The 24,559-nt window shown below is 40.3% G+C and overlaps 1 protein-coding gene across 1 annotated transcript in view; it reads right to left on the bottom strand.

Moving 5' to 3' along the window:
* The window catches only part of EIF2AK3 (eukaryotic translation initiation factor 2-alpha kinase 3), a gene marked incomplete at its 5' end in the record, with an annotated part of 36,313 nt that extends 12,457 nt beyond the window's left edge, over positions 1-23,856 (bottom strand). Inside the window, 9 exons of the mRNA XM_010149383.1 lie at positions 566-678; positions 1,023-1,243; positions 1,819-1,941; positions 2,997-3,134; positions 4,452-4,614; positions 4,881-5,115; positions 7,138-7,268; positions 8,812-9,006; positions 23,727-23,856. Of these exons, the coding sequence (XP_010147685.1) occupies positions 566-678; positions 1,023-1,243; positions 1,819-1,941; positions 2,997-3,134; positions 4,452-4,614; positions 4,881-5,115; positions 7,138-7,268; positions 8,812-9,006; positions 23,727-23,856 (1,449 nt within the window). The remainder of the gene's footprint in view (positions 1-565; positions 679-1,022; positions 1,244-1,818; positions 1,942-2,996; positions 3,135-4,451; positions 4,615-4,880; positions 5,116-7,137; positions 7,269-8,811; positions 9,007-23,726) is intronic.
* Positions 23,857-24,559: the final 703 nt, after the last annotated feature.

Genomic DNA, 24,559 nt, shown 5'->3' with positions numbered 1-24,559 from the left:
CTTGCCTTTAACCCCACCCCAAGTAACTATTTCTGCAACTAGTCCTTCTAAGCATCCCTTCCAATTCACTTTCTCACCACCTTTGTTGCTCTTCCTCATTTTAAAATACTCCATTTCTTACTTTCAGTGAGTTACAAATGTACAGCAAACAGTCACATTTTCTCCAGAGTATCATGACATGCCCCTAAACACCTTTCTGTCTTAACCAACTCCTTCATCACAGCAACTAAAGCTTGTTCCAAATATAATCTGCTTATTCTGCAGAGTACCTAAATCATCAACTGTTTCCATCTGCAATTGCCTTGCTCCGCTTTAATCCATAAAGAGGGAGTAAACACGGATCAAGAACTTCAAGAATCAATCTTCCATCTCAAATATGACAGCAACATTCCCGGTCACAGGTATCCTGTCAACTCTCCAGGACTGCTTAGACTAATCATAACTGCAATCTCCCATCGGTAATGGGGCAACAGAGTTCTTTGTGAGCACCTCCTCTTTCCACGCGATAGCACTAGTTGCCACACTGACTAAAAACCCTGCAGATGCTGTGTTGAACTCAGCTCACCTTGACACATATCCAGAGTTCTTGACGTCATTCCAGCTAGTGTCTTTAACATCTCCACAAGCGGGCTCGTATTTACTATCGGTCTGGCACTGTGTCTCAGATTCCTTCCGCAGCTAACGGGGGTTACCAAACAAGAACAAAACAAAATATTCAAGTCCTAAAGTACTTGAGACCAGAGTTTGTACCCCTAGATATGGCATTAAATAATTTTACAGTGTAAGTATCTCCAAAGGCGTTAGATATGGTTGAAGCCGTCTAATCTGCTTGCTGAAGACGTTAAGCAAATTGTACATGGCAGCTGGCAGCCTTCACAGACAGATTAAACAATAAATTTAGGCTTTTGATTTTGTTCTCTCATTAGTTATTAACTTAGTAATACTATTCAACGCAGACTCAAAACAGAAAGACAAGGCTAAAATAGTATCTTCTGTATTTAGGATTCAGAAAACACACTTACCCTGCTGTAAGGATGGGGATGAAAAAGTTTGCGTACAATGAAAGTTGTGGCCACAATGCAGAATACAATGGTGCCAACAATTTCTTTCCACCAGTGAAGCAGGAGAACGGGATCTTTTTTGCGAATGTTCTTGTAGTTTGTATCATCAAAAAATCTAACAGTGATCTGGGTGCTACGTTTATTTCTCTCTCTCTTGTAGTAGGGTAAGTAATAACCATTATCTGTGTATGAAAGACACAAAGAGGGCATAGATTTACTTACAGGTAACTACAAACCATCTGTATTCTCATCAATAGGTTTCCTCAACAGACAGAGGGTATTTTTATTTGCATGTTCTATGACTTTAAATGGCACATCAACAGATTCAGTTAATCAAGGTTCTGGACTCTGTGGCAACTAGATCCTCCATCAAAGTTTACCACTTCAGAAGACCTGACCACTGACAGCTTTAAACTATAGTGTCTTGAATATGGAAAACTCTATACTGCCAGGCCGAGTCTCTAGCACTGTTGACAAATTCTAAAAAAAAATAATTCACAAGCTTCTTCCACTTGGACCAACTATCAGTGGCAATAGCAGTACACACAGTATGTCTGCAGCAGCGATTTCTGGCACTAATTTTAAATACACCAGAATTTGGAAATCCTAGTTTGGGCAATAATTTCCTAGTTCATTAAATGTTAAAAAATTACACATATTTAAGAACAAGCAAATGGCCATTTATTGAATTTCACAAGATCATAAATGGATAAATATGGCTATTTGAAACACTTCAAAGTTTTGAACTTCCACCTACCATATGGATACTGCAGAACGGAAAGTGCTCCATTACTGTACTCTTCATGGGAATACTTGTCATTACTGAGACACTTATCGAACTCATCAGACCCCACCAACACTGGAGTCCTGGAAGGAGAATCTAAGCATTGAAGAGACACAATTTTCTGAGCTGAATTGTTATAAAAATTCTGTTCTTGTATTAGTGTAATGAGAACTCTAATTGCATAGTCTTAGAAAATATCCTGGCTTGTATCAGGAACAGTGTGGCTAGCAGAAAGGGAAGTGACTGTCCCTCTGTACTGGGCACTGGTGAGGCCGCACCTCGAATCCTGTGTTCAGTTTTGGGTCCCTCACTGCAGGAAAGACACTGAGGTGCTGGAGCGTGTCCAGAGAAGGGCAGCGGAGCTGGGGAATGCTCTGGAGCACAAGTCCTGTGAGGAGCGGCTGAGGGAGCTGGGGGTGTTCAGCCTGGAGGAGAGGAGGCTCAGGGGAGACCTTATGGCTCCCTACAGCTAACTGAAAGGAGGGTGCAGAGAGATGGGGGTTGGTCTCTTCTCCCAGGTGAAAAGTGATAGGACAAGAGGAAATGGCCTCAAGTCATGCCAGGGGAGGTTTAGTTTGAGTATTAGGAAAAATTTCTTCACCAAAAGCAGCATTGTCAGGCACTAGAAGAAGCTGTTCAGGGAAGTGGTTGAGTCACCATAGGTGTGGTGCTTACAGATATACTTTAGTAGTGGACTTGGCAGTGTTGGGTTAACAGCTGGACTTGGTCTTAAAGGTCCTTTCCAACCTAAATGATTCTATGATTCTATTCTAAAATGTCTCTTGGACCAGACCATGAGAACCAAAATTAATACAAGGCAACACTTCTGCCCCCTGCCAAAATGCTACTTATGGACAAGTCAATTCACTCATATTCACACCACTGCAAAAAGCTTCTTCCTCTTTTTGTAGAAAAATTTGATTTAGAAGACCAGCATTTCATTATTAAAAAAGACCCTGTCAAATTCATAGTAAAAGAAAACAGACATTAAACATTTAATTAGAAAATAATTAAACTATTCAAAATGCACAAAGATAGTTCCTGAACTGGTTTACAGCTGGAAATATTAGATTGACACATACTGGAAATCAGAAAGACTTCCTGTCTTTTCAGAGCCGGGCCAGTAAATGAAACTCTGAATTGTTACTTACGGATTAAAGGTTTCCATTTGATTTTGGGAAGAGGAATAATTGCATTATCATTCCTGGATTCCAGAGCCTTTGGGTTGGTTGGGAATTTCTCAGATATTCTGACTGATGACTGAAGATAGAGCTGGCCCCTGTACATACCTGAGTAATAAACCATCGAGCGCATTAGTCTTAAGATCCAGTTCCCTTCACCGTCAGCATAAAATTGCCCAGTTAAAATAGATGGTTAACAACATTTTTGAAAATATTTCTTTATATTCTGATAATCCAAGGTACAGACTCTCATTACTATGCTGGATGGATTCAAATAATATGTTTCCTTTGATCTAGAAAAGCAAGAGATCAGAACATCTCATTTTCACTGCTGGAAAGCTGAGGCTGCCAAAAAAACGCCAGTAATTTTGAAGAGCTGTAAAGCTGCTCTGCACTGGTAAGACTCTTTTCAAACTTAGAACCTTGTTAATGCTTTACAAGCTACTCCTCAACCGCCATTACCAGTAAGGCTGGAACGAGCTGGCTTCTTCCTAATGTTACTCTTCATCTGTGTAACCACTAACAGGAATGGTACAAGGTGTAAAGTCTTATAAGGCAAATGAAGTCTTAGAAAAGTCAAAGCATGTTTACCTCCCAGAGACAGACAGACAGCTGAGGGGAAAAAAAAACTGGGGCCACTCTATTTCAAGTTGTCACAAACCACATCTGATTAATTCTGAGAGCTAGTTGAAAACTCAGTCACATAAAATCTTAACTGAAATTTCTTCATGGTAATTTACTGCAATCAGTGGAGAGGAAAAAATGAATGTGACAAATTAGCAGGCTAGGGGGAAATACTGCTTATTGCTTACCGAGCAATAAGACTGCCTTGTGAGCTATAAACCTATCTTTAAAAGTTTGAAGACTTTCAATCATCTCCAGCGTACTGAAACTACAAAGCACTGAACATTTCAGAATCAAAAGGAAAAGATTTATGGTTTTGAAATGTTTTTGTTTTGAAAAGGGGAAAAAATAAAGCTGGAAAAAAGTCTTTTTTTAACTATCACTATTTAGGCTAAACAGTAATAGATATTAATTCTGTCATAGCCAAAGGTATACTGTACCTTCTGTAACTGTCATAATTTCTAAGATGGGTAACACAGAACTCTGACTTTGAATGACAACAGCAAAAATTACCAGAGCAGGCCAGGAAGAGATGAGAACATGTTTCTACCTTTTGAAAGTCTTTAAATCAAGAGAAGGTGCCTTTCTGGGATATATGTGTTAGTGAAGCCTGAATTTTGGGGCTTCATAAAGTAATGTGGGTTAAATTTAACAGCCTACATTATGCAGAATATCAGACAGGACATATTACAGCTCCTCTTAAGTGTAATCCACCAGTAGGGAAAAATCTGCTTTACTACAACTTCAACACAGAAAAGGACAACATTTAATATAGACAATGCTGCCAAGTCATTGTCTCACCCAAATAGACACTGGATTCTGTGGCCCCTCTGGCAGCTTCCACAAGATCTTCTTCATCTTCCAATATCTCATTGTTTGCAGTGTAACTTGTGTCATCAAACAGACTGATTGGAATTACTTTGCCATCCTTAACCAGCCAAGCAGAAGCAATTGGAGTGCAAAACTGAAGGAGAGAGAGATAACTGGAAAATTAACATTACATTAACTAGGTATTATGTAAGAATAACGCTAAACAACATGCTTAAGTGTTTAGGTTTAGTATTTGCAACAGATGAAGCAGCTTAAAGTCAAAACTTCAGTTTAAAAAAATTGCAAGCAGATGTGTTCTTCTTTACAAAGACAGCATCTGAAACCTAAGATGAAAGACATCATCTACGTGCTGCAAAACTCCTACTTTTCTAACTTGTAATATTCTGACTTTTCCCCTACCTGGTATTCCCATTCTAGATGTCCTCCTCGTTTGTTAAAAGCCATCACCTTCCAGTCAGCTACTGAGACCTTTATCACTGTATCTTTCATCATCGCTTCCTGCTCGTCCACATCTGAAATTATTTTTGTCTCTTCTTTGTTCATATTTGATTTAAAATTGCTCTCGATATATCCTGCTCTAGTTTCAATATCCGGGACATAGCGCAGCTCGAAGTGACCAACGCTGAAATTCCACCTTAAAGAAAAAGATAAAACTGTTGTAGAAACAACTCATATTCCAAGGAAGTCCTAAATGCCCCATCCAAAAGATTCATAAACTGAATTACCTATATTTGGCCCGTATTTTCACAGTAAACTCTCAGACTGTCAGATGAACACAACTGTACCAAGAGAGGGAGTGCTAATCCAGAATACAAACTGAACAAGCTCAGAAATCTTGTCCAACATGATGCATGAGTTGAGAAAACAGCTGATGAAGTAGGGCCAATGGCATTAAAGGCTTAGGGCAATTAAAATCATAAAGTAGTTCAGCTGGGTCTCTTTAGGTAGGAAAATGCTATATAGCTGATGAAAGCAGCAAGCATAAAAGCATTTAGGAAGCAGGATTTGACACGACATACTTCTCTTCATTAATAAAGTGCATTTAATTGGAAACCTACAGGTTTTTGAAGCTGGGGGAGGGACAACGCTTTAATTTTAATCACACACACAACCTAACACAGAATGTCTTTGACAGGTACTTCAGGAAACCAGGACTGCTCATGTCCCATAGGTTAACACTGAAAAAAGACAACTGTGTAAGGAACACAGAGCTGCCCTGTGTAGCCAAGAGCCCTTTAATATTTGTAAAACAACAAATTAGGGCAGAAACTGAAAATTACTTTCAGAAAGAAGAGTATTTTTTTTTTTCCAAGATATAGCCCAATGCCTCAGAGAAGATACAGATGGGAAAGGATGGCAAATTTGGGTCTTCAACACCAAGAAGGGGGAAAACAGTTTTTGAACAGTGTATGTATGGTTATCCAAAGTTTCTTAGGACCAATCTGGCAACCCGCAGGACCAAACGGCCTCCTTGAAGAGTTTACACCCTTATGGTAAAAGTTTTGCATATATTATGTAATCAGTTGATTTATTAAAAAGTTTTTTTCCTCTGGGTTAAAAACCTAGGTCTATCCCATAAACTCCTTAGCAGCCATACCTTGTCACACGGAAAGCACCGTTTGTGACTACAGACAGGAGGATTCGGGTGTGCAAGGTGTCATACTGTGTTTTTGAAAGAGATGTATGAAAGTAAAAATCACGGTTTTATGACATACCTCTCCCTGCCAGTCTGCGTCTCCAAGAATTACAGAACCCAGATTCCTCTTTTCAGACACCTAATCTACATGAGTTATCTCCAGTACACTACAGATGCACAAGCTGTCACATCCTGCTACAAACAGAAGAGGGAGCAGAGGAGCAGGAAATGACTAGTTCTCCACTAAATACCTGGGCAGATACTCTGTCTATGTATGGCAACCAGCCTTTCAAAACTGTGTTTTATGAAGTGGGTTTGGCTTTTGTTTTTCTTTTCAGTAGAATGCGTGTCTGTATTTTCATAGAAATCTTGATGTATTAAAACTTCAACATGACAGCATTACGGAAGTCACAGACTGAACCAGTTTCAACCAGTTTGTAAGAACAGACCATCTACATTATGAAATGAGTAAAGTAGATTTAAGAATGGGACTTTTAAAAAATAAGACTGAAGACGATTTAAAACGTCAACTGAAAATGAAAGCTAAAAGACATCAGGTATAAAATAAGCAGTGACAGTTACCCTGAGTAGATAAAGAACTTCAAAGTGAATCAGTAAGTCGTAAGATGACTTTTAAAACTGTCTCCTTTTGTACAAAAATCAACAGTTAGAACAAACATTAGTGACATTTGCCTTGCACAGTAGAGCAGGGACAAACTCATCTGAAGTATGCAAGGACAAGGAAATGATTTTCATTTGATTTAGAGAGAATAAATAAGTGCACATATCTTTCCTGTCTGATCAGCTATAAAACTGAAATTCAAGACATTTTTCAAAACCACTGAGGAGTAAAAGGGTTAGTTCCCAGCCAACAATCTGATGCATTCCTGTGGTTAACAACCTAAACTCCCTTATGCAATTCCCAGTCTGATGAGAGCAAAAAGAAGTTTCAATCCTTAGGACATTAAGTATTAAGAACTTAGCTCTGTCGGATTGTTTCTGAACAATTCTTACACTCACTTTTCATTGCCACTGCGTGGTCCAACGGCGCGGACTGTTTTCTGGGTTCGGCGTAATAGGAGTGTCTCTTCCTGTTCTGTTTCATCGTCATCCCACCGGCGACAGCCCATAGCTGAGCAGATGTACTTTACCTAAGGGACAAGGCAAGAGTCACACATCCTTCAAAGTTCTAAAAACTGCAAGACAAACAAATGTAATCAACAGCAATATTCCAAGCTAACAATCCTTACAACACATTTTTGGCTCGCAGGCAATGTGCAGCTCTGTGATTTTAGATGCCTGACTTGAAGGAAGTTGAAACGCCTGGTTTAAGAGATAAGGGCTTTTCAGAACAACAATTTTCAAAATATTCTAGCAACTCTACAGTTTGGGCTATTCTGACTACCTTTTTTGCATGTATTTCTACTTCTAACAGAAAGAAATCTTGCTCTTTTCCCACCATTTCTAAGGACACTGAAAGAACATGCCTACAAGACCCGCAGCATAATTCTACTTTTGTGCCATATTTGCCTCAGCATAACTCTATTTGCTCCAAATGAAGTACCACTCATTTATATAAAATAGTTGAGAGCCCTCTGCCTTATCAGCTATTAAAGGGGAAAGAAGACCTTAGTTAACGCTCACAGTGACACAGAGTTTGCAACAGTTTCCCATCTCAAACAGAATTTGGATTACATGGGCAACCTGTATTTGGAAAAGACAGTTGAAGGCACTTTCAGGAAGTCTGAATCAACATCATACTGCCAAAGACAACAGACTGCCCAAACTCTTAATAAAGAAAAGGCAGGCACTATTTCCTGCATGGGGCACCTTTGCTACTGTGAGCATAAGCCAGGAATCAAAGCACAAACCCAAATTTCCTCTTCCTGAAGAGTGGGGAAGGAGCAGTTTGTTGGTGCACACTGCCCTCTGCTATCAACAAGGAAATCAAAATTATTTCAGGAACTCTTGTTTTGGGTCTATGCTCTTTATCACTAGTGATCACTCTACACCATGCCATAGAAGTATTGTACATTAAAATGTTAAGGTCAACATGAAAAAAAATTATCAAAAGGGTTGAATCCTTTTATTGTTTTCAGCCAGCTATCCCTCGTTAGTTGTGAAAAAAGTGTGTCACCTAAAGCTTTCTTTAATATTCGGTAAGCTGAACAGCAAAGTCTACTTCAAGCAAAGCTGTATGATAAAGCTGAACTCATCTTCCAGCTCAGCAGAACGGGGTCATCCCTCCTTTTTCCCTTCGCTCACCTCTGATCACAAAACTCGCTGTCCCTTTCCTTGTGCTGGATATATCACTCCCTGAACCCCTTGCTGAGCCGGCTACATTTGCTAACCCAGCATAAAACTAATCCAATAAAAAGTGAACAGTTTTCTGGTGGGTTAGCAAGCTGCATCAGCTTAGCAAAGGGTGGGCAAAGTGTTCAAGCCAGCACAGGGGGGACAGCAGCTCACAGGCAGGAGGAGATTCCAGTGAGGTGCTCAGCCATACCACCTAACTGCACCAGCCCCTAGCCTTACTCCAGCCTGCTGCATTTGTTGCCCCAGAAGTTCAAAATCTGCTCTTTTGTGCCATGCAGTTGAATACTTACCCTGTACCGCAGTTTAAATCTCAAGAGCAACCTCCTTGCAAAAAGTACTCAAAACACACATACGCAGGGCAACTTTTCAGGCTCTTACCTTCCCTGAGTATGAGCTCAGCCCATAGGTTGTTAAGGACTTTCCCCCAACTAAGACAACGTCCTCGCCAAATTTGTAGGATGACTCGAGAAGAGATTCAACTGTGAAAGGAACTGCTTCCATGCTCTCTCGATCCCGATCCCACTGGAAAAGGTCCCCGTCCAAGGAAGGGATTATCATCTTATTTCCAAATACCTAAAATAATTGAAGTTTAGCTACCAGTTAACCACAACTGTATCAACACACAGATCACAAATGGAAACAGAAATGCTGTACGAGCAAGTACACTGCTTTATATTCCAGTGTCCTATTTTACAGATTTGTATCTCAGTCTTATTTTTCAAAGTTATCCCAAAGACAGAAACTTTCAGGCATTCAAATCAAATCCTGATTTCACTATTCTTACTTAAAAACCGGTTCAGTGTGTGACACTTCTACTTTAAAACTGTTTAAAGCTCAGTCAGTTGACAGATTAGTATTCATCCAAACTGTAGAAAATATGATATGGGGAGAAACATTCCTGAAGAGACCGGTTAAAGTGCAAGCTTTGCAAATTACTTGTGATAGTTTCATGATAGTGGCGTTGTAGGTAAAGTTCTACTTCAATGGTTTGGGGTTTTTTTCAGAGCTAGTTTACTGATAAACACAGAATCAATCATTCTCTCTGGATCAGAAGACTAAATTCAGTTTTAAAAGAAAGCTGAGGCTGTATGTGAACTCATGCAGTTAATGACTACTCCAGAATACCTATCCTCTTGTAAAGCAGAGGAAGCAATTACCATTCAGATCAGAGCTCACATTTCACTGTTGCCTTTCCAGACAGTTAAATCTAACTTCTCCTTCCCAGAATTTCTGATGTTTAAGTATACGGTTCCTTTAAAACTTGGCCGGCTGCTTCTTAAACACACAAGAGGTTAAAAATAAAACAAAAACCCAAACCAAACCATCTTCATCAGGATACGGCACTTCCTCCATTACACTGAGATTTTCAAGGAGATCCTCGTTCGGAAGTATGAGTCATTGTCAATGAGTACTAAGGGACTTATTAAGAAACTCATTATCAGCATGATAGACCATAACTAATACTGTGGAGCCACAGTGGCTGTGCCCATCAAGAACAGTGAGAATAATCCACATAATCTTTGCTTTTGAGGGTATGGATTAACATGGAAGATTTTAATGCTTTTCTACAACATCTGTCCATTTGGGCAGTATCCTACAACATAACTGCATTAAGTTCAGATAGCTTACACATTAGAATTTAAATGCTACTTGTGGTACATGAATATTAGTCACTTCAAACAAAATACCCCTGCTCAGACACCAAGGCACAGATGTGTATTACAAAGCCACAGAAAAGATCCAGAAGGTTTCTGGTTATTATTTCTGGAACCACTGTGAGGATCTGAAACCACATCTTCTGCATGATTAAAATTTTCTCTAACATGAGACACTTTATTCTTCTAACTGGGTCACAGATGAGCAAACAGCATCAAGCAAAGTTGGGATTCACCTCTACAGGGAGGGAAGCATAGATCGTGTGTGTCATGACTAATACCTCTTCTTACACTGTTTGGCACACCTCAAAGAAAAAAATTAGCAGAGTTACTCGACAATGCTGGTGACTGTATTCAAGATCCCTAAAGGATCCAACACCGATTCTTTCTGGCTTTGAAAAGCCTCATGATGACTGACAATTAAAATAAAAACTCCTCTCAGGAGCACAATGTGTAATTGAAGAGATGACAAAAATAAACCCCTGAGAGGAGCTGCGAAGTTCTTTACAAAGCAAAATGAGGTATGTTCTTTGCCTCCCAAATATTTACCTTATGACAAAAAATGCCAAACATCCTGGAAGAGACATAGCGTGAGATCTGCGATGCACAAGAAATTTTGCATTATGACCTACCACTGGGGAGGAAAAGTACACACATGGCTCTATACATACGCTTACAGAAATAAACCAACAAAAAACCCCAGAAGTTTGTGCAGGAAGAGGTCATTTGTAGAAATCACCTGATCAGTGGAAAAATAAAGCAAACAAATAAGGTTTACATAAGCATTCATATTCAAGAGCAGCCTTGTGATCTTGAGAAACAAAGGCATGCAGATTTTGGAAAATACCTTTTTAAAACCAGAAGGTGCCAGTGCCAAAGTTGCAAGTGTAACCTTGGAGTATCTTGTTAAAACATTCAACACAGAAGAGTAATATCATAAAATGTTTTTGTAATATATTCATAAATGCGTAATAATTTTGGTGACAACTTTTAGCCTATACAGCTGTTATTTTGCATTAACAAATCCTCTGTAAGGTTTCTTCCTGCACCTGTTCCAGATACCTGCAAGTAGTTTGGAAGCTCATGCTCACCTCCAGCAACATGAGATATTCCATATATGAAGAATGAGCAGACAACAAGGTTCTTTTTACAAGCAGCTTTCTAAACACACAAAAGCCAAACCAGCTCCTGGACTGCTGTTTCAGCACACAGAGCCCAAGCCTGGCAAACCCTACTATGACTTCAAGTTGGATCCTGAAGAAACTCTACTGGCCATCAGCCAGCTAGATTCATACAGTGCATGCCAGCAGCAGCTAGACAGCCACTTGCAGGTCCAGACTTTCAGATACGCTTGCTAGAAGCCACAACTGCAGTGGCTTTGTAACGTGGCGTGCTCCAAGGGCTGCAAATCACTTCCATCAGGTTGTGAAGAGAGGAGGCAGCGATGCAAACTGCCCAGGATTCACTGCTGAGCGAGGGGGACTCTCAGTAGGTAACCCCACAAGATTTGGGGACATGTCCCTCATCCTGAAGCTCTTGCTCCAGGGTCTAAGAAGGAAGTTTTCCACTAGCAAACAACAGGCAAAACACTGGCCATTTCTGGGAACCACACACCCAAACTCCCAACATGCATGAAGCTCACTCAGCAATCCACACTTGTATACTCACAAGATACGGGTCAAATCAGGTCACGGCTTGTACGCCTTCAAAAATTCCCTGACAGTGGGGCACTGCCTGCTCACCTGTTAAAACCTCCGTCCCCATAAGCTGCGGAGGACAGACAAGACCGTTTCGGTCAGCTCTGCTGATCACCTGCCCATGCTCCCAAACTTGGTGCCCATGGGAGCAGCATGTCCTGTGTGACATTGGTAAAGAAAGGCTGAGGAAACACGCAACTGCTGTCAGTGAAGACATCGGGAAAGGGACTGCAGGCAGCGGGAAGAGCTGCTGCACTCAAGGACAGTGCCAGAGTACAAGCAGATGGGGTTAAACTGACTGTGAGTAAGCACAAGCTAGACATTTCAGTTGGTAACCATCAAAAATGTGCTATTTCACAACAGAACAGAGTTTAAAAAAAAATCACATTCTTTTAAGATGAATCTATCTATAAATGGGATTATATGACATGGTGCTGACAAGGGACTGCACCTCATCACCACAAAGATCCACTTTTACTAAAACAGCTTTATTTGAAGAGTGGGGCAGCTATGCAAATGTGTATACTTGCAGGTGCAGCACACACCCCCATAACAAAAGGCATCTGTGGGCACGTGTCTTGACATCTTTTAAGTGAGCAGTTCAGCCAGAGGCTTTAGAAGGACATTAATAACAGCAACTCCAAGTTATGCAGCTCATTCTCTAGTACATCAGAAGCAGCAAAGGGACTTTCCTTGAAAGTGCTAGCAACTAGCATCGGCATGCAGCTCAGGTAAAGGAATGACATCACCCTGTATCTCAAAAGCATTACCTCATCTCCTAATCCAAGGAGTGAGTCACCCAGGCAGTCAGCTGCAAATCTCTTGGCACAGAAAATGTAGGTTACCACGATGCACTTACACATTCCTCTGATCTGTCAATGTAAATAGCTATTTGTTCAGCTTCACTGGTCAGCAATATGGCACATAATTGTTAAGTGGCTTGTCTTTCAGAAGTAACACTTAAAAAAAACCCCCACATTAACTATCGAGCCCTAAATGAGCCGCTGCTCTTTTGCTCATTAAGAGTTTGAAGCTGAAGTTCTCCATTGGCTCTGCGCAGGGTGCCGCAGCCCTATCAGCGACGCTGGCTGCTCAATCTCCAGGCCGACGGGTGAGGTAATGCAGTTTCTAAAAAGCCTTCACAAAAAAGCAAAAAGGCATAACGATCCGAAATGGCATACGCTACCAGGGAATATGCTGTCTAGACTCTTTACTGGAAAGGAGGGCACCGCACGCGAGGTTCCATGGCAGGTTAATCCGTGCAGGAAGAAAGACGCCGATTTATAGCAGCGGAGGGGAGGGAAAAAAAGGAAAGAAAGAAAAAAATTGTGTAAACAGAGATCAAAACAAGCTGAAGTACTAAAGCTTCCATGAGCTGTTTAACAGCAAGTGTGACATTCATTTCCCATGCTTAACACTTATCATATGAAGCAAAAATCAAGCCTGCTCACGTGCAGACACATGGGAGACAGGTCTGGTGCCAAAACAGTCAATATTATCATTTTCAGATGGGCTGGTGTTTAAAATCAGCACAGCTGGACTTTCCAATAATGCCAAGACAATAACTAAGCACAGCTAAAATATTTTCCTTAGAATAGGAAGTGTTATGTCTTTATGTTTTTCTAACACTTCAGTTTGTGGTTTTCAAACCTTACAATAAACTGCAAGAGCTTAATTCCAGTTACTAATTAACTAAGACTATATGATCTTAAGTGATAAAGGTACTACTTTTTTTCCTCTATGACTATCCCTGCAATAGGATCACTGTAACAAACAGGATCAAAGCCAACAACAGGCATGTTTTCAAAGCTACTTCTCAGTAAGAACTGTTTCTTTTAAGCCCCTTTAAAATTAATGTAGGCAACAGCGCAAAAGAGTCATACAGCAACTACACTCTGAAGGGCAGAAACAAGAGTCTGCCAAACAAAGCCTGGAAAGAGGAAACAATTTTATGTCCCACATCAAAAAAGAAATTACAAATCACAGACACAGTAATACAGGTACCCTACTATAAATGTTTACAGTTTTTTCAGGTGGGATAAACACACGCACAGGGCAAGGTCTTGAGATGTCCCTAGTTCACACTGGTCTGTAACCTATTTATTGTCTGCTCTTTTTCGTTACACATGCAGGGACATATCCGCACAGATGCACTGGTTTATGACCTCCTCCCAATCCAAGAGGCCCTTTGCCTCAGCTTTGATTTCAGGATGTTGATTCATCTGTTTTCCCTTCAGCTACCTGCAGAAACCCTGAAGCACAGGGTACCAGGATGACAGTGCACTAACAGACAAACCCTAATCCAACAGGAGCACACTGGGATGAAGGGGCAGCTAGAGTCTAAGGAGGTATTTTTCTTCAAACTTTCTGTGAGGCCCACAACATCACCCCTTCCTTAAGGGGAGAACAAAGACCCAGGCACTAGTACAATCTTCTGAAAAACAAAGGCTGTCAAGTTAAGCTATAGCACTGCCTAAAGCAGCGGTAAAATAGCGAAGTATTCTTCAGAGCATACAGTACTGTTTAACCAGCCAAGGAAGAAGAAATTGACTGAAAAGTGGGGTCCATGATTTGCACCAGCAAAATGACCTCCCGAGACTGTTCAAAGGCAATGAGGAAGCTGAAGCAGGAAATATCAACAGACAGGTGGTTGATTTTGTCTAGAACTTTCCTTCACAATGCCATTACTTCTGATCTCACCACTACGCTTGTTTACAAAGTGCATACCTGTCCTGACTAACTCCTGCTTGTGTTCAGCAGCCTGCCCAGGCTGCCTCCAAGTCCAGGACCGTGAGAAAGGCTGCACTTGGACACCTGTTCAATCAGTATTTTATGGAGCAGTTTGTGCAGGCAGGTTTAAGTGGCCTTCTTCCTCTGAAGGGGTAAGAGCCAGCCTGTACCAGAGGGGCACATCAGAGAAGCCATGGAAATAGGTGTCATCCCAGCTGGGGTGTGACACACGGAAAGGGCGTATCAGCCCTGCACAGCAACAGTGTCTGTGTTTCTCAAGCCTAAGGATGATTTTTACCATGAGGGTGTATGGCTCACTTAGAAACACGAGTTCACGGGATTTGTCAAGTGACCAAACCCAGGCCCCTGCTCCTGCCCATGTTAAGAGCCATATGACACATTTATATCTATTACAGTCCTTCCTCTTCCACCATCCCCCATACTCCTCGAGCTGGTAATTTCTATTTCATCTGATCAGATGGAAGTTACCAGGGTCCCAACAAAACTGTCTTTTACACCAATAGTGCAAAAAGCAACAGATGACAGCAGCAGGTAGCTTCAGAATTATACTCTCCAGTGTCAGGGGTACAGTATCTCATCCAGTTTGAGTTTGCCATTAAAATAATTAGTCCTACTCTGTCCACTGCCCTTCCTTGAGCAGCCATGCAGGGAAACAGGAACCACGGCGTGTTAACTAGACCATCCCAGCTTCAGAAAGAGATCAGGTCCCCAATACTGTTTGCTGTGCAAACAGACCCTTCTTCTGAGGACAAGAAACTAAAATACTACAGTTACTTTAATCACAGTCAAACAAGACTTGAGGTTTTGACTACAGAGATGCCAGCCTGCTCTGCTGCCATGGTAACAGACTTTTAAAAACTGTTCTCCTTAATAACAATTAAAAAAAAAAAAAAAGCACACACACAGTGCTTTAAGAAAGACTTTATTTTGACATTATTCCATCCTCCTCTTTAACATGGCAAGTTTTATTAATAAAAGACTGCAACAGTCTCCTGGAATTTGAGAAGTCCTTTCTGAGACAAACTGGAGCTGTTGCTAACTGAACTCCTTAAAGCTAATAATACATAAGGGAGAGGATTAGTGAAGAAAACTAAGATTACCCAAAACCTCGCATCTATAGAAACAGGCCCTATACAGCAGCTCATTAGCCATCAAAAATTGGTACTCTTCCAGTACTTGGATTTTTTAATATCATGTTTTAACTCCTCCACCACCAGCTGGGAGCCAAGCAAGATGTTTCTCTTCAGATTTGGGGAGAATGGGCGATGGCAGAAGTCCATGTCACTTCAAGGGGTCCAGGATTTAAGCTGTTCTCTGCCACACCCTATGTTTCCACCCCTGGTCCTGCCTGGACAGGGTATTTTTTTAAATAAGGACACAGAGTCCATGTGTCTTGGAAAATAAAGTCACAGAGTAACTCCCATGGGAAAACAGAGCCCAGTACAAGAGAAGAACAGAACATGGCAAATGCAAAATCTCCTCTTCCAAGGACGCAAAGAAAGTAGAGAGCACAAAACATGCAGTGGCTCTGACAGAAAGATTAACAGCTACCTGTGTATGGAGGACAAAGTCCAGAAGAAATTCAGAAATGAGATATCAGTGCCTGTGCTACTACACGAATGATTTGCTAAACTGTCTAAACTGCTTAGTACTCTAAACAGGCACTTTCTTTTACAGATAAAGATACAGGCTGAAAGTTCAAAAAGTCTTTAGGCAAAGTAAATCACTTAGTTGTGTTTAGGGCAGCTGAGCTCCAAGTATCTTATCCATTCCCTGTGCTGAAATAGATACTGCTCTAGGCATTACTAGATTTCATCAATTTTAATATCTGTAAACACTAGAACTGCCTAACAGCCAATATAAAACATGCAATGTACCATATGCAATTAAATTACAAGCTACTGTAAGAGTCTTCGTGCACTGTACAGGCTGCTTGCAGGAGCAAATGCTGTGCAGTGGGGTCAGACTTCCATATACAGCAAATAATAAGTTAGCTCTTTGAAGCCTTAGGACAAGTGCAAAACTTTCTAAAAAGGAAGTAAAGAATTGAATTTTTAAAATTTCTATTAATGCTGTAAAGCTGCTTTGCAGCTGTAGTGTTTTGTGGCCAGATAATTAAACAACAGAGACAGCGAGCTGATGGTAAACATCCTTTCCAAGATTTTCAGCAAAAGCATTCTGACCGTGTCTGTGAGTGTGACAGATGAAGGTTGGTGATAAACATTAGCCCAGAGTGACTCTGAGAAACTTTCCTGGCGTTGTTCAAGGCAGAGCACCACTTGTGAGGACTGGGGTCGAGAGCACTGACATCATACAAGCCACAAGATCTCGTTCTGTAGCTTCTCACGTGTCTCATAACGGAAGCTGTCATTCCCCCAAACACCCCTACAGTATGAGTTAGAGGACACGTGTTAACAGTTTATCAGACCTTTATCAGTGTTAACTACATCAAGTGTCAGCAAGAAAGCCACCGAGCTGCAGTTATAGGAAGTCTTTTGTTTTTTTAACTGAACAAGACACTAACTGTCTTTGAAGACACGCAGTTTCAATAAATATGTAAGACCGCTTGCCTAAGCAACAGCCCTACTTATGCCTCCAACAAAAATCATCATACTAACCCCTTACTCAGCTCAGGCATCCGTCAGCAATTCCCCTCCTCCACAGGTTTGCCACTCTGCATTAAAAAGTTTGGCTGTATATCCTAGAAAAGCACAACTTCTAGCTATCCAGATATTTTAAAACAATCAGCCGTTTGACAATGACTTTTTGCCCACTAAACACCATTAGAAGTTTGTTTTCAGGGGAATTATAAATTACATTTTTCGTGTCATCAAGAAACAGCAAAAGAACTCAGAAATCCACAGATCCCTCCAGCAGGTTTCCCAAGCCTGTCACCTCTTTGCAGCCATGCACACCGTGCATGTTTCCAGCAACAGAAATGAAAAGAACCGCTTGTGCCATTAGAGATCATAATACATCTATGTAGTTAAAGAGCAGTCACATCTATTCTCTTCTGCAAGACACAGGCTCCACTCCCCTTGATAGCCCTAATAAGCCTTCTCTGCCTCAATTGCAATTAGTATTTATCTTCCTTTGAAGTACAATTCTGGATGCTCAATTCTTATTCATTATGAGCTTTTCCAGGCCCATTTAAGACACTAATATCTCTCTCTCTACCCGCAGGCAGCACAGGATCACATTTCCTTCCCCTGCAGAGGCATCGAGATGGCAGCTGATAACCCGTCATGCGATTTCTTCTACACGGTATTCTTAACTTTAAACTGGTCACCTTCAACAAAAGTGTTGTTATCAATCCCCGCATCTTGTATTTCATTCAGTACAGTTTAATTCCATTTCTATTATAGAAAACCAGTATGATGGAGAACTGGATAATGCCCCAGCCTTCCTCTATGGGAATGATACCTCAGCTATCAAAGCAGCTGGTGGCCCTACATCTGCCTCAGTAGCCCACAAAAATAAGGATCGGCTGCAGGACACAAGGAACTCTACAGACAAAATCGTATCAACTGACCTGCAAGGAAGCAGATTTATGGCAATTTGGGGCTTTACACCTGGCCACAAAACACTACAGCTGCAAAGTAGCTTTACAGCATTAATACACATTTTAAAATTTTAATTTTTTACTTTCTTTTTAGAAAGTTTCGCACATGTTATGAAGCCTGAAAGAGCTGACTTGTTATTTGCTGTATCTGGAAGTCTGACCCCCCTGCGCAACATCTGCTCTTGCAAGCAGTCCGTACAGTGCACGAAGACTCTTCCAAGTACTAAGAAGAAAAGATTGCTTCTGTTGCTGAAGCGGTCAATGCCAGATGTTTTAAGATGCACAAATACATTAAAAGATTAACACTACTGAGCTAGACAGAGCCATTCATTTTTAAGTAGAATGCAGAGAGAAAGCCATTTTCTCAGAATGTGTCTGTAGGCTGAAACAAATCTCATTTTTGTTTTGCCCAGTGACTGTTCGCAGAGCCAGAACAGATCTATACAGGTTTAATAGAAATCCATAGCATTCAGCACTCAGCTGCTGTAGCCACCCTTTAAGTGAAAGTACTCAAGCCTGACTGACAGTCTTACGCATTCCCCACCCAAGCTCAAAACAAACATATCTCAGCTTTTCGTTGGATGATATTTACAGGCAGTGACTTAACTGAAAAATAACTAAAGCAGAAAGCCATGGACCAAACAAAAACCTCATTTTTATTCAGTGGCAGTGGGTGTGACTTTCCTGAAACTGATGTCACAAGATTTCTCTTTCAAAGAGACGGTTAAAGTATTCACCCTCTCCTAACCTCTGAGAGGGCACATAAAAGCAAACCCAGAAATCACAGTTCAAGCCGCTCAGAGGGAGTTTTGACCTCTTGTCTTGCCCTGACCCACTTCAGTGTGGGTTTTTCAACTTCTTCTTCTGAAGAATTCTTTACTGAAAGAGTGGTCGGGCATTGGAACAGGTTGCCCAGGGAAGTGGTGGAGTCACCATCCCTGGAGATGTTCAAGGAATGTGTAGATGTGGTGCTTGAGGACATGGTCTAGTGGGTATGGTAGTGTTGGGCTGATGGTTGGACTAGATGGCCTAATAGGTCTTTCCCAACCTGTGCGATTCCGTGACAGCGTAAGAGGCGCAAGGATAAGTTTCTTAATTTCTTCCCATGTTCCTAAAGCAACCCAGGACAGCTTTTGGCTCTTCTCTGGCTTGACTGGGTACAGAGTTTACCTTATCCAATGTGCAGGAAAGTGCAGGCAGTCAGTACCTTCTTAAAGTCATTCCCAGGTGCCTGGATACTTCACAGCAGAAGTCAGTATTTCTTTTGGGTAAGCAAAAGCACTGAAAATTTTAAACTGTTTAAGATATTGATAAAGAGAAGAAAAAAAAAAGGCAGGGGGAAAAAAGACACATTCATAGTGTAAATTAAATCCTGTCACTAGCGGAGCTTTGGAGATTTCAAAATCCTTTCCCAACTCATTGGGCCAAGTATCAGTCCTCTCCAAAGAGCAAAAGAGGAACAATCTGCTAAAGATATCTACGGGTTCACTTTGCCTACAATGAAATTAAATTTTCAACTGACTTCTGTATAAAACTTCTTTGCATCTCCACATTTCTCTGGAGGCAAAAATATAAAACTGGGCTATTACATAAATATACGTCACTTTCATGTCCAAAAAAAGATCACACAGATGTCTATGGTTGTAGAAAAGTTTATTTTATGTGGCTATCACGAGAAAAAAAAATGGCAAGAACATATATATATAAAATGCAATTCAAAGATTCTGAGAGCCCTCAGAGGGATAAAGATGTTGACAGCTTTTGTAACAGGACATAACCCAATTATTTAATTTTTCCAGGATACAGTGGTATGTTTACTATGACTGCTAGAAATATCAGCCTTGTGGACTGAAACTCCTTTGGTGCCACGATCCCCAACTTCTCAAAGAAGGAAGGAAGATGCTTACTTAGGGATTAGTCTGCAACAGTCATACCATGAGCCAATGCAGTTACTTTTAGTCAGTACATCCCAGTGTAACCTCTGCCCAGAGCATGGACAGTACTACGACTGGAACTCCGCTGAACTCCCTGCAGCGCTTCTGACTGTGCAATGAAAAATCGTGTCAGTCATGAACGTAGTTTCAAGCTGTTACTCTCACATCACCATCAAGTACTCCACTTATTTTCCCCTTTCTCATCAAATATCAGCTACCAGCTTTTTCCACAGGCGTATTTCTACCCATTCCACAGTAGGCTTTTATGTTGTCTCCATCTCTTCTCCAGCCTCCCACTCTCCCATCAGTCATGCTAGCCACTACTGGCCAGTCATTTTAATATACAGGCAAGTTCACACTTTCATTTCTATCATGTAACAGATGCTCATAAAAGAGAGAGAAGCCCACTGAGTAATTTAGTATAAAGCTAAAAAAGCTCTATACTAAATAAAGCTCTTATGCAGGTAAGAGAACATATCACCCTTGTTAGTAAACAATAGTCTCAGTAATACACTATGAACGAATTCCACTGCTGCTCTCTATGTTCACTCTGATTAAGAAACCTTATTTTAACAGGCTGATTCTCCCACAAGTATTCTCTTCTAAGTACAGACAATGTATTCATTATAAAGCTAATTTTTTAAGAATAATTTAAAGTGTTTTCATTACAAGTAAACTGTCTTCTACAAAACTTGAGATTCAATTACTATATCCTGAACTTCCAACAAGCAATCTTTATGTGCAAGTTGGGAGAAATCTTGAGAGTTGTGAGTATACAACTTTCATAGAGAAGGGCTTTTTGTTTGAACGCAATGGACAAGGAAACAAAGTTTTCAAATACTTACACACACAAATGAAATGCAGTCACACCTTTTCAATGTTGGCACCCTGACCGTAATTGTTTATGTTGGAGCTTAGAGCCAAGGAATGAATTTCACCGTTTCAGTTAGCCAGACACACTATTAGAAGTTCAGCTGCCTTTCCTTTCTAATTGATCCATTCACATGACAAATGATGAACATCTCACTTGTCAGTGTCTTAAGCAGTAGTTTCAAGATCTGAAGTGTTTGACAGAGCTGCTGGAACATTTGAAATTTTACTACCTCACTTTCCTAATTAACACATGAGCTCCAGACAGCCCAGCTGACATTTTACAGTTAGGCAAAGGAAATAACTACTGTTCTATTAAACACTAAAAGTCTGAAGATCTAATGTATTTTCTTAAAAGGCACATGGAAACTTAATTGTTTTTACACCAGGACCTGGAACTACAGTTCATTGCACTGTCACCCAAGACAGTTAAAAAAACTCATCAAAACTATTAAGACCCAGCAGCACACGACTTCCTCACTCTGAAAGAACACAAATCTAACACCGCAAGTGTAACGCAAAGAGTTTATCAGCCACCATTCCTTGCAAGACGAGGTAGGTTAACAGCTTATAAGATGATACTGGTTTATGATTCAGATAACATTGCCTGTGCAAGCAGAGACATTTTTAACTCACAAATGTTGGACAGGGAAGGAAAAGCCTCAATAGTCAGTATGAGGGAATAAAATTTAACATGGCACATTCCCAAATCAGAGAGGAAATCCTGTTAAGTGGGGAGATGACAGGCTCCAAGATTTAGGTCAAAATACTGAATTCATTAAAAACAGAATTGTCCAACAAACGTAACGAGGCCAGTAACTCACTCAAGTAGTGTCTAAAGTCGCTGCATGAAATCTTTCAGTTGATACTGACAGCAGATTAAAAACATCTAAATATTTACATGTTTAAAATAAATATTTACATGTTTAAGCGTAGCTTATCTGGAGTATTTATCACTTCTGTTCCTTAGTAAATTCTGTCTGCATCTGTTTACATGACAGTAAGCCTAAAAAGGCCTATATTCATAATGCTTAACAGCTTCTAAAAGGCCAGAATGAAGTTTTACTTCCCAAATTAGTTCTCTGGTAGGCTCTGCATCTTAGCTGCCAAAATCCATCAGCATCTTTGGCCACACTGGAGAAACGCAACAATCTGAAAGCCCATCTGAAAACTTCCTATATGCATAACAAGCACTCTTTAAGCGTGTATTTTTATGATTCCCACAACCTATTGACTTGTAGCCACAAAAGGGAATTAAACATTGCATGGACAAACTACGATTTTTGTTGTCTAACCACCAACCTTTAGTTTCTAGTCTTAGCACATTGGACAAAGATCACAACTCTGGACAAAACGCCAATTCTGTAGTATTAAAAAAACTTACATAGTATTAAATGCTTGCATTCTTGAAATCTTTAAAAACCTGGGCTCGTGTCTTAATTTGCACTGAAAACTGAAGTTTATATTTGCACATATTTTAAATGTGTGTTTTATAACTGAACTGGTTGTTCTGTTTTCACAGTGGTCATTACAAACTGTTTCCAGCAACAGATAACAGAACAAGATTTAAGTATCTAGTACTGAAAACATTTGTGAAGGACCGCGGTTTGTAACTGGCACCTTCCTCTTTACAGAGATCTTTACAGTTCTCGTATGCTTTGAAATATGCTCTAGAACTTATTTTTAAGAAAGGCCTTCTTTCCCACAGTGTTTTTTCTTAAACACAAAAATACATCTGAACAAGACTGAAAAAGTTGCAGCCGTAAATAAAATTCTCAGAAACAAAGGAACATGAGTACACATTCACATTACTTCTGCAATCTGAGATACTTATTACTTGCTCACACACTTACACTATCACAGAAACAGACCAAATCTTTTATTAAACTTCTTTATACCAAAACTTAGGTAATGTAAACTAGACAGCAACAAAGAACCACAAGCAAGCAGATCTACAGTCTTAATACCCCTGAATTCAACTTCCTTTCTCTGATGCCCATGATGCGAAAGCACGACATAGGACTGGACATCAAATCCAACCCTCCATGACAGTGAAGGACCATGCACTTTGTCATCACCAGAAACAACTACTTAGTCTATGTATTTGTTCCTCCTAATTATAGGAGAGAATGACTCATGGATCTCACTTTTTCAGTGCAGAGGGCAGGGGGACTGGGAGAAAGGGGGAAGAGGCAAAAAACTTCCTTCTAATATCTAGCCTAATTTTATTCAGAATGATGGCAGAAATGGCACCAAATGAGAAATTTAACTCTTTAGATCTCTTTCATAGTTTATTGGCAAAAAGTGATGCAACCCTTACGACTCAGTACTTCAGAGTGACCTTCAGCCTTCTCTCTCATTGCTAACACATTCTATTTCATAAGCAGACTGTTTATCTAGTATAAAAAACCCCAATCTTTTGTTCATTAGTAAAGTCACAAAGACTTTCTTCAGGGGAAAAAAAATGCCAGTACTTGCCAAAACATACTCTAGTAATGCAAAGCAGATGATCTTTTCGTTTGCTTCAAATTACAAGGAACTTGTTTTCAATCAGCACTTGCATACGATCCCAAACTCAGTTACATCATCCAGTTTGATAGTTATCACATACGTCAATCGCAAGACTAAAATGCTGACGCACTCTAGTTTGAAATGGCAACATGATGCAAGCACTCCAAAAAAAGTTTGAGAATAGTATGGATAAAGTTTGATAGCTAAGTTTGTTGCATTATTTAACATCTATCAAATACGGAGAAAGTTGCATTCATTTAATTAAAAAAAAATCTGTTTTAAAGATTTAGTCAGGAAAGAGATTAAGCCTTACCTCTGGTTTACTGAGACTGGATGACACAAGAGAACCTGATCCTACATCCAGATCCCACTGTTTTCTCCCCCTGTTTTCTGGATCCAGCGCAGCAATTCGTCCATCCAAAGTGCTGATAATTACTAGAGATCTGCAAGTTGGAAGCATTCACGGTCAGAACTACAGCAGTGTGGCATTTATCTATTAGCTGTTTTCTATATTTAACACAGTGCCAACTCCAACTTTAAAGTCTACAGATTCTGCAAAGCAGAAATTTAACTTGGTAGCTCTACCTAAACCAACAAGAGAGAGTAAAGAAGTTGAAGTCTCTGGCTGGATGTCAAACTAATTTACATGCTGTAAGAAACTTTCAGAGGAAAATAGCTGACTTTTTGCTCCCACATGCAGGTGTTGCCACAACATCGAATGAGATCATCTTCTTTTGAGATATTTATACAAACAGTTAGATCTTATTTTTTCCAGTAACTTCCACACTGATCTTTAACATGTCTTTTCAAAACAACCAAATCCTGAAACAATTAACCCAGTAAATCAGTATGTAATAATAAGGCAGAATGAAGTTTTCAGTACCTCTGGATGAAGCACTGAAATCCTGGACATGTGACAAGTCTTAGAGTAACGCAAGTCAACTCTCTCCTAAGGCATACACAGGACACTAGAAACAAGACAACCTCCAGTGTTGTCTCCAGTGCAGACAACAAAGCAAGCAAACTGCTTAGGCTTTAAGCAGCCTATCTGTCTGGCGATGCATGGTAATGGCAGGCTAGCTGTTGATTTCTACAGCGCTGGAAACTCATCAATTTTAGCAAATCTTGTTTCTTACACAGCAGTAG

The sequence above is a fragment of the Eurypyga helias genome, unplaced genomic scaffold, assembly GCF_000690775.1.
Source record: "Eurypyga helias isolate BGI_N326 unplaced genomic scaffold, ASM69077v1 scaffold21113, whole genome shotgun sequence".
Taxonomy (NCBI): Eukaryota; Metazoa; Chordata; class Aves; order Eurypygiformes; family Eurypygidae; genus Eurypyga; species Eurypyga helias.
The sequence above is the reverse complement of the archived record's forward strand: the minus strand, read 5'-3'. Positions and strand labels throughout refer to the sequence as shown.